At 52.2% G+C, this 10253-nt stretch overlaps 1 protein-coding gene across 1 annotated transcript; it reads left to right on the top strand.

Annotated features, from left to right (window-relative positions):
- Positions 1-261: 261 nt before the first annotated feature.
- On the top strand, positions 262-8324 carry LOC147099843 (putative proton-coupled zinc antiporter SLC30A4). Its single transcript, XM_085968951.1, has 3 exons — positions 262-445; positions 3312-3446; positions 5143-8324. The coding sequence occupies exons 1-3, from the start codon at positions 262-264 to the stop codon at positions 5295-5297; spliced, it is 474 nt and encodes a 157-aa protein (XP_085825077.1). The 3' UTR covers positions 5298-8324.
- The last annotated feature ends 1929 nt before the right edge of the window (positions 8325-10253 follow it).

The following is a 10253-nucleotide window of genomic DNA, read 5'->3' as shown; positions in this document are numbered from 1 at the left end:
GGGGTGTGTGTGTGTGTCGGGGGTGTGTGTGTGTCGGGGGTGTGTGTGTGTCGGGGGTGTGTGTGTGTGTCGGGGGGGGGTGGTGTCGGGGGTGTGTGTGTGTCGGGGGGGGTGTGTGTCGGGGGTGTGTGTGTGTGTCGGGGGGGGGTGTCGGGGGGGGGGGGGTGTCGGGGGGGGGGTGTGTTTGTCGGCGGTGGGGTGTGTGTGTCGGGGGGGGGTGTGTGTGTCGGGGGGGTGTGTGTGTGTCGGGGGGTGTGTGAAATGCCTAATTCAGTCTCGAACACGACATGTCATTTCCACTATGAATCCTCCTTCAGTTTCACTGTTTCACTTCCACAGCCGGAGTACAAGATCGCTGACCCAATCGGCACCTACATCTTCTCCTTTCTTGTGCTGTGCACAACATTCCGAATCATGCGGGACACTAGTCTGATCTTCCTGGAAGGTACAAATTTAAGTGATTTTCCTTAATGATATGGGCTGAAAAGCAGCTACAGTTAGTGGTGGGAGGTTAGTGTGATGCTGTGCCGGGGCATTAGGGTGTTGGTGGTACCAGCATTTCCCAGATGGGGGAGTAATTCCTCTGGCTTTGTGTAGCAGCAGGAACAAAGCTGTAACGAGTGTGTGTAATAATCTTCCGACTCACAGCCACCAGAAGGAGGTGGAGCTGAGGGTCCTCCCCGCAGCGAGGGGTGTTTGGAGGAGAGACTACTGCAGGTTGTTCTCCTCGGAATGACATTGATAACAGCACGGAAATAGCAGAGTGTCTTTAAATTTGTAAAATAGTCTCTTTTAAAACAATATCAAGTATGTATCTGATTGTCCCTTTAGATGAGATGCCATACAGAGTTAGACTTCCTCCCTGAGGGTAGATACTCTGCACAATAGCAATGATTCGTTACAGATACATTGTTTGTCTATGGCCCCAATATTCTGCAGTCTGGAATCTCCATCATTTTATTCCTCACTGGACTTATTCGGAACAAAATATCCCGATTCCAAATCCGAATAGTGTCAATTGGCATTAGTCTTCTAATCATCATTTATTTGTAGCTAATACTCCTGTATTTCACACTTTGCACATTTATTTTGCACACTTTGCCTCCAGGCCAGACACAAATGCTCAAAATCCATTGCTCTCTGCTCATTATTGTAGTTCGAGTCTCTGTGTTTGAAGGGGAAAAACTTTTAGCGCCCCCACGCCTGAAATTCACTGGTAGCGCCCCAAGAGGGCGGTGGGGTGCTACTGGAAGTGCCCCGCCTTACTCTTGGGGCACTGCGAGTGAATATCACGCCGCTACGTGCTGCAGCGCCGCGGTACTGCAGGCCTTCCTCCCCTTATTAAAGGGGAGGGGCCTAGCGGCAGCGCGACCCGGGGCCCGGCTGGGGCCACCAGGGACTGGAGTACCGGCAAAGAGCCCAGCACTCGAGAGAAGTGTCGGGCTCACAGAGTGCAGCCGGCACCCCGCGGTGGGGGGGTGGGGCTGGTCAGGAGGCCGGGGCTGGCAAAGTGGGCAGGTGCTGGCAGGCGGCCAGCAACAAAATGGCCGCCCGGCACCTCCCCTTTAATTTGCGCCGCCCCAGCCGCAGGTAGGCCCCCCTGACCCCATCGGACATAGCGTCTGGCGGTAAGTCAGGGGCGCTACCGAAGATCGCAGCCGGGGCACGAATGGAGTGCTAACCTCCCGCTGAATTTCGCGGAAGGCGTTAGTGGTGCCGCGCCCGGGCGCTAGTTGCTTTGTGCCCCGTTAGCGCCCTCTTAGGGCGCAAATCAACCAAATTCCCCCCGACATGTTTAAAGTGCCTGTGCGATGAACAGCCTCAGTCTTGCAATGAGCAGAATGTTAAATGTAACAATGGCTCATTACAGAGTTTCCAGCAGGAACAGCTGGTGGATTATACCCAGAAATACAATGTTAACAATTTAAATTCTAATTTGAAATGGGAAATGTTCTGTTTGATGGATCTTAATGTTTAGCCTCTGCTCCCCACACTAGGGTACAACATTGGGAATACCAGCACTAGTTTAGCTAACTGCCAATTCACAGCTAGCTAGCAGTAACGTTCGGTGATATACCTGGGTGTTATGTGGCAGATACGACTGCAAATATCTGAACAGTTTGAACTATGCTTAGCCAGGTTAGAACACTCAGTTTTCTAAACAAAAGGACGGAGAATGAATGATTGGGATCACTGGAGGAAATCGGGAATGGGGGGGCAGGGGGGGTGGCGGTGGGGGCAGAGTAGAAGAACAAAGAAAAGTTACTTGTGCCTTGTAGATGGTGGAAAGGCTTTGGGGGAGTCAGGAGGTGAGACACTCGCCGCAGAATACCCAGCCTCTGACCCTGCTCTTGTTGCCACAGTATTTATGTGGCTGGTCCAGTTAAGTTTCTGGTCAATGGTGACCCCCAGGATGTTGATGGTGGGGGTTTCGGCGATGGTAATGCCATTGAATTTCAAGGGAGGTGGTTAGACTCTCTTGTTGGGGACGGTCATTGTGTGGCGCGAATGTTACCTGCCAGTTATCAGCCCAAGCTTGAATGTTGTTCAGGTCTTGCTGCATTCGGGCATGGACTGCTTCATTATCTGAGGTGTTGCGTGTGGAACTGAACATTGTGCAATCATCAGCGAAAAGTCCCACTCCTGACCTTCTGATGGAGGGAGGGACATTGATGAAGCAACAGAAGATGGTTGGGCCTAGGACACCACCTTGAGGCAGAGAATGGAACGTAGTTTATAAAGGAATGGATAAGTAACCAGGAAGAACACAGGAAAATGCCATTGGATTGGATAACTCCAGTTGAAGGGCTAGCGCATGTGCAATGGGCTGAACGACCTGCTGTGCTGTAATCTCTCTGGTTCTATGAAAGCATAATTTTATACAGTATTTAAAATATTATGGAGATGTTCCTCAACCCTATTGAGATTTACCACCCAGTCTGCATTCTCATGCCCCAGGGTTTGATTGGACATGAGGTGCTGCACAAGACTTGGGACTTCTGCTTGTAGAATTGTGTCATAAGGCACTTTTTGAAATGTGCTTTTTGGTCTTTTTTCCCTACATCAGTTCAAGATGCACAGCCTGTGCGAGTGCTAAGCCTCCATAGTGTCTGTGATCACTATCCCAGGGCAGACCAGTGCTACTCTGAACATTCCCTGTCTTCAGGGTGGTGACTATGTGAAGATGTGTGTTAATGATCAAAATGTCTGTTGTAGATTTGTGCTGTGCAAGAATTGGTTGATGTAATCACGTTGACGGAACAGACCCTTCTGAAACTGCCGATCCTTTCATCGGTCTCTGTCACCCGCAGGTACTCCAAGACATCTCGATGTTCATCACATACGGGACGCTCTGCTAAAGATTGAAGACGTCCATTCTGTTCAAGATCTCAATGTGTGGTCACTGACTGTGGGCAAAACGGCAGCCATTGTGCATTTAAAACTGAGTGAGCAATTTGCACATTGTATCCTAGCATTGGGACTAACCCTGTGGCACGATCTGGGATTAATCCTTTGGGACAATCTGGGACTAACCCTGTGGCACGATCTGGAATTAATCCTTTGGGACAATCTGGGGACTAACCCTGTGGCACGATCTGGGATTAATCCTTTGGGACAATCTGGCAGCGATAGTATTGAGCAGTTACTGGGCTTTAGCTTGTTGTCAAAGCAGGAAGAGCCAATGACTGGACTTAGTTCCACACGGTCCCAGACTTGCTGCCCACACGGTCCCAGACTTGCTGCCCACACTGCGAGCTCACACGCACCGTAACGTTCTAGCCCCGGCCATTGTACTAAAGGTTCTGGGAAAACACACTTTCTAACTGATTATGAAAAAAACACACTGCGGAGTGTTATCAGCTTTCACACCTGGGTCATTGACTGGTCCAAAATCTGAATCTGCTGCTGAAACCCAATTTGTGTCTGTAAAAGGCAAAAATATTCACAATATCCGTTGGCATTTATTATGATTATTAACCCATGTTAATTTTCTAAAAACAGGAAAAGTACCAGCAACCGGCTGGAAACCCCCAGTCACGGCAGTGACTCCTTCACTTGGTCGGGTAAATGGGGAAACACTGAATAAATGTAGAGAATTTGCAGCAAGAAGATAAATTGAAATAAAAATCATCAAACCAGGAATGGAATATTTCATAGAGAAACAGGTGAGAGAGAAAGAGTGTGGAGGGAGGGAGAGAGAGAGAGAGTGTGGAGGGAGAGAGAGAGAGAGAGAGAGTGGAGGGAGAGAGTGTGGAGGGAGGGAGGGAGTGGAGGGAGAGAGTGTGGAGGGAGGGAGGGAGAGTGTGGAGGGAGGGAGGGAGAGTGTGGAGGGAGGGAGAGAGAGTGGAGGGAGGGAGTGTGGAGGGAGGGAGTGTGGAGGGAGGGAGGGAGAGAGAGTGGAGGGAGGGAGGGAGTGGAGGGAGAGAGTGTGGAGGGAGGGAGTGGAGGGAGAGAGTGTGGAGGGAGGGCGGGAGAGAGAGTGGAGGGAGAGAGAGAGAGAGTGTGTGGAGGGAGGGAGTGGAGGGAGAGAGTGGAGGGAGTGGAGGGAGGGAGGGAGAGTGTGGAGGGAGGGAGGGAGTGTGGAGGGAGGGAGGGAGTGTGGAGGGAGGGAGGAGTGTGGAGGGAGGGAGGGAGTTTGGAGGGAGGGAGGGAGTGGGGAGGGAGGGAGTGTGGAGGGAGGGAGGGAGTGGGGAGGGAGGGAGGGAGTGGGGAGGGAGTGGGGAGGGAGTAGGGAGGGAGGGAGTAGGGAGGGGGGTGGGGGAGGGAGGGAGGGGGTGGGGAGGGAGGGAGGGGGAAAGGGGGGTGGGGGGTGAGCGGGGGCCTGTTGGATCTGCAGGTTTTGGGTGAGGAGTTCAGCGCCGCTCCGATGGTTGTGAGGTTCTAAAATGCTCCGACGGTCTGGTGCCCCTGAGCCCAGCGGCTGCTGCGGGAGGGCCGGTTTCAGCGGAAGAATTGTGCGCGGATTTAGTGGAGACTGAATAAAGTGTGAATGTGCCGATGAGGGTTTGTGACCCGCCAATCCCTAAATCAAGCTGTAGCTTTGCCTGCGTTCGATGATTTGGGGAATCCTGCCATGAATTTTGTGGTTTTCTGCTCCCTCCTGTAGCTGCTCGATTCTGATCGATGTTCTTGTGTCTTCAGTTCCAGAGAGTTTCTCCAGGTGGGAAGATGTTCAGTCGAAGGCGCGCCAGATGTTGCTCTGTACCTATGGTCTGCACCAATGCACGGTGCAGCTGCAGGTTTATCAGGAACCGGTGAACAATGTTTGCACTAAGTGCAGGTCCTTGGATGCTTAGGGACTGGGACTGCAGTTTGGGGGAAGGAGACAATCCGCTCAACAATCCGCTCAACAAATCTAGAACTAGTGCCTTTTATACAAATTAAAAAGCGGCATTTGAAAATCTTATCACCACAGCAGTACAGGAGGAAAGACAACTCTGATATCAGGACATCGCACAACCTGATGTCTCTCAGTCACATCACCACCTTATCAAGACCTCGCAATCAGCAGCTCGTTTTGAAGAACTTTCTGTCGCTTAAATGCTTTCCAGACCAGCCATCTCCTGTCGATCCACACATTAATCCGTGACCTGTGGCCAGAGTCATTGACCTGCAGCAGGTCAAGCTTCGCGTGCCTCTGGACTTTCCATTTACTACAAACACTACTTTATTTTAGCTTTTTAATTGAGATATTTGAGAATTTTTACTGACTTGATGTAGCTGTGATTTAGGGCCTCGCAGTGTTGCATATCCTGGGAACCAAGAGGCCCTGTGGAGGATTGGTGAGTGACGTGGAATGAGTCTGGACAGGCACAATGGGCTGAATGGTCTCTGAGCTGTATCATTCGGCCTGGATCCAAGGTTCAGGGGCTGGTCCAAGGTTCAGGGGCTGGTCCAAGGTTCAGGGGCTGGTCCAAGGTTCAGGGGCTGGTCCAAGGTTTGATTCACAACAAACCCAGTTGTGTCTCTTAAGCCAAATGAGTCAATAATTGAATTATGGAGTTGCCCCCGCCCCCCCCCTTCCCTTTCACACTTGGCTTTTGGGCCCATCTCCCTGTCCCGGAGAGGGGAGCTGGGAACCAGAACTCCTGTTCCCAGGAGCAGTGTTGGAGCAATGTTTGGGGGGCCTGCTGGGGTTGGTGATTAAATTACTTTATTACCCGCGATGAATGGGTTCGTCCCTTCACTTCACTGCCTCTCCAGAGACCTGAGGGTGAGGTTCCTGTTATAATCAGTGGGTGAAAAGTCTGTGTCTGGTGTAATCAGTACCCGAGTCACAGGCATAACCATCGTGTAACTGAATTAGTTCCGATTAAGTTACAGACTGGAATATGGATATAAAACTGCCACAGCTTTATCCTGTGTCTTTTATCAGTGTCTATTGTTAAACAGTGTTTTAAAATCAACACTTTGAATTATGTATTTTTGAAAGAAATGTCCTGCGATAATATTTAATGATCTCACCTTCTCAATACCTGTTCATAAAACATTACAGGAATGGGTTAACCCTGGCCCCTCTCCCGAGAGAAATCACACTAAGTTTGAGATTGTTTTATAATGAGGAAAACTGAAAAACTCAAGAGTTAACGCTTTGTACAGGTTGACGATTATTTGTATAATTGTACGAATGTGCTGGCAGTGCCTCCGATACAGTGTTTATTGGGAGTCCAGTTCTCAGTAATGTGTGTTCACACACAGGATGTGCAGCGATCTTGTCTAACACGCAATTCCAAGCTCAGTGTAACCTCAGAATGGTTCTTACTATTTTTCTACATTCTCCCTTCTTCTAAGCGTTGGGTACAAGTCTCTCCGATACTTCACATTATGTATGTGTCAGCTTTGACGGTGAGTGCCACCAGCTATTCAGCCATGGGAGGCCTGGTGTCCGCACACATGCCCTTCCGCTGTGGCTCGCTGACCAGTGACCTCTGGCCCAGGGTCCGGGCATCTCATCTGCTTCAGCTCCTGATTGGATAGACTTGCTGTTCATTTTACACAGTTCTTATTGTGTTAAGGAGCAGGGGTGACATCTGCACTGATGTGGCTTATGTCCCTGAGTATCTAAAGGACAGGCTCCAGGGAGCAGGTGCTACCTGATGGATTGTCACCTATTGCTGTTCACGATGCTTGCTGTGCCTCCCATGGTGGGAGAGCTATCCACAGGAATCCGCTAACAGTGAGTGGCGTGTGTCATATTCCCATGTTACGGATATTTAATTTTTTGACCCCCTGCAGTCTTAGCCCCGTGTATCTTTCTGAATCGATGGTGGTCTGTACAGGACTGGGGGTGGTTTAAATGTTATTGCGGGAGTATTGGTGCAAAGTCTGTTTTCGGCTCGCTCCTCCGACCCACACTCTCCCCTGAAGGCGGGCCATGTTGTGTCCAGTTCTACGAGCAGTGGGAGCTTCTGCTATCCAAGCAGGCACATGGTGTGCTATTCAACCACAAGGGCCTCACATCCAAGCATGAATTGCCCCGCCCATATATTTCCAGAAGGGTCATTCCGTGAAGGTCAGGAACTTTGCTCAAGGCCAATAACCCAGTCCAACATTATCAAAATAAGATGATGATCTTGGCACAGCCCAGGGGCGGCAGTGATCGGGACTGGGTCGACTGTCATTGGGCTGGGATTCAATACTTGGAAATATATTGGGCATTTGTAGCGATGCCCCGGCTCTGTGTTCTTCAACTCGCTCCTGTGTGAATCTTTATGGAACCCGCGTGTCCGAGGCGCGGCCAAAATGGGGTTTTAATCCGTTGCGGCGGCAGTTTTTTGGTAATCGGCTGTTTGCCAGGTTGGGGAACAGGTGTCGCTGTTTGTGTCACAATCTCCGGAGAGGTTTTGTGACTTTGACCCTTGAGTTTACAACTGCAAAATGTACAATCAGTGTTAAAGTTGACCTGCTTTCAAATTATTACTTTTGGATCAATTCTACATCTAAAATAAGTGTGTACATTATATCTGTACACCCCCAACTCTCGTCTCTATCTCTCCGTCTCTCTATCTCTCTCTGTCTCTCTCTCTCTCTCTCTTTGTCTCTCTTTCTCTGTCTCTCTTTATCTCTGTGTGTGTCTCTCTTTCTCTCTCTCTATCTCTTCGTCTCTCTATCTCCCTGTCTCTCTCTCTCTGTCTTTATCTCTCTGTCTCTATCCACACGCATTTATTTTAGATGTAGAGTTGATTCTGATGTGAGGACCACCATCCTCCATGTCCTGTCCCACTGTTTAGTTTTGTTTTGTAAATGTTGATTCTGTTTTGCCAGATTAAATGCCGGTTAGTCTGGAGCTTGTTCCAGACTAACCGGCACATTTTGCTCTCTGACACATTTTGTTGCATTTGTTAAACCTGGTTTCAGTTTACACACACTGCACAAGGTTCCACACAGACTCCATTCAGCACAGTAATCATTGGCCGTTCTCCATGGGCTGAGGTGACAATGTGAGGCCCCCCACACCTGGATTGCTGAAATCCCGCTCCGTGAAACCAGCTGATTGAGGATTTGAATGAAAAGCGTTTTGTGATTTGCTTTGAGCCCTGAATTAAATGATGTGGAAAATCGGCCGAGTGTTTGAGCAGAATGTTCTGTACTGAAGTTATCATGAAGCAGAGATCAGACCGTAATAAACATAATTTGCATAATTCCATCATCTTTTAAATTCAGGGGCGGTTTCTCCAAATCTCTCGCTGAAAGTTTTGATTTGTGTGAAAGCCCAATAAGCGAACAGTCTCAGCCTCCCGGGCCAATCTCCACATGGTGGGGTGGAGTTGAGGGGCGGGCGGAGTGAGTGAGGGAGGGGGGAAGGTGGGGGGGGGGGAGTTGAGGGGCTGGGGGAAGGTTGAGGGAGTGAGGGGAGGGAGTGAGTGAGGGGCGGGGGGAGGGAGTGAGTGAGGGGCGGGGGGAGGGAGTGAGGGGAAGGGGGGAGGGAGGGGGGGGAAGGTTGAGGGAGTGAGGGAAGGTTGAGGGAGTGAGGGGAGGGAGTGAGTGGGGGGAGGGAGTGAGGGGAAGGGGGGAGGGGGGGAGGGAGTGAGTGAGGGGCGGGGGGAGGGAGTGAGGGGAAGGTGGGGGTGGGGGGAGTTGAGGGGCTGAGGGAAGGTTGAGGGAGTGAGGGGAGGGAGTGAGTGAGGGGCAGGGGGAGTGAGTGGAAGGGGAGAAGGAGTGAGGGGAAGGGAGTGAGGGGAGGGCGGAGGGAGTGAGGGGAGGGAGGGAGGGGAGGGGGGAGTGAGAGGCTAGGGGAGGGCGTGAGTGAGGGGCGGGGGAGGGAGTGAGGGGGAGGAGTGAGGGAGGGGAGGGGGGAGTGAGGCTGGGGGAGGGAGTGAGTGAGTGACGGGCGGGGGGAGTGAGGCTGGGGGAGGGAGTGAGGGGAAGGGGAGGGGGGAGTGAGTGAGGGGGAGTGAGTGAGGGGAGGGGGGGAGGGGGTGAGTGAGGGGAGGGGGGAGGGGGTGAGTGAGGGGAGGGGGGAGGGGGTGAGTGAGGGGAGGGGGGAGGGAGGGAGTGAGGGGAGGGGAGGGGGAGTGAGAGGCTGGGGGAGGGGGTGAGTGAGTGACGGGCGGGGGTAGTGAGTGAGGGGCGGGGGGAGGGAGTGAGGGGAAGGGGGAGTGAGGCTGGGGGAGGGAGTGAGGGGAAGGGGAGGGGGGAGTGAGTGAGGGGGAGTGAGTGAGGGGAGGGGGGAGGGGGTGAGTGAGGGGAGGGGGGAGGGAGTGAGGGGAGGGGAGGGGGAGTGAGAGGCTGGGGGAGGGAGTGAGTGAGTGACGGGCGGGGGTAGTGAGTGAGGGGCGGGGGGAGGGAGTGAGGGGAAGGGGGAGTGAGGCTGGGGGAGGGAGTGAGGGGAAGGGGAGGGGGGAGTGAGTGAGGGGGAGGGGGGAGTGAGTGAGGGGAGGGGGAGGGAGGGAGGGAGGGGAGGGGAGGGGGAGTGAGAGGCTGGGGGAGGGGGTGAGTGAGTGAGGGGAGGGGAGGGTGGAGTTGAAGACTCCAGAGTCAGGCTAAGGCTTTGTCTCACTGGTCTGATCACAGCTGGGGGAGAATTCTAGTCACCATCTCACAAACCTCGGGGGCAGAGACAGACAGTGTGAACAATGGGGCGATTCAAACCGTACAATCCTGGAGGAGGTGCTCGGCGGCAGCCTGTTGCTGCTATTTCTACAACTGGTTTCATAAGTGCTGTTAGAAGCTGAATGTTACTATTCTGACAGCTTTTCATAAACCACATCCTGTTTTGACTCCAGTCAGAGTGGAAACAAAACTACATAAAC

This window comes from Somniosus microcephalus, chromosome 27, assembly GCF_052327205.1.
Source record: "Somniosus microcephalus isolate GS21.2 chromosome 27, FLI_Smic_1.0, whole genome shotgun sequence".
Classification (NCBI taxonomy): Eukaryota; Metazoa; Chordata; class Chondrichthyes; order Squaliformes; family Somniosidae; genus Somniosus; species Somniosus microcephalus.
Note: the sequence above shows the minus strand (reverse complement) of the source record. Positions and strands in the feature narration are given on the sequence as shown.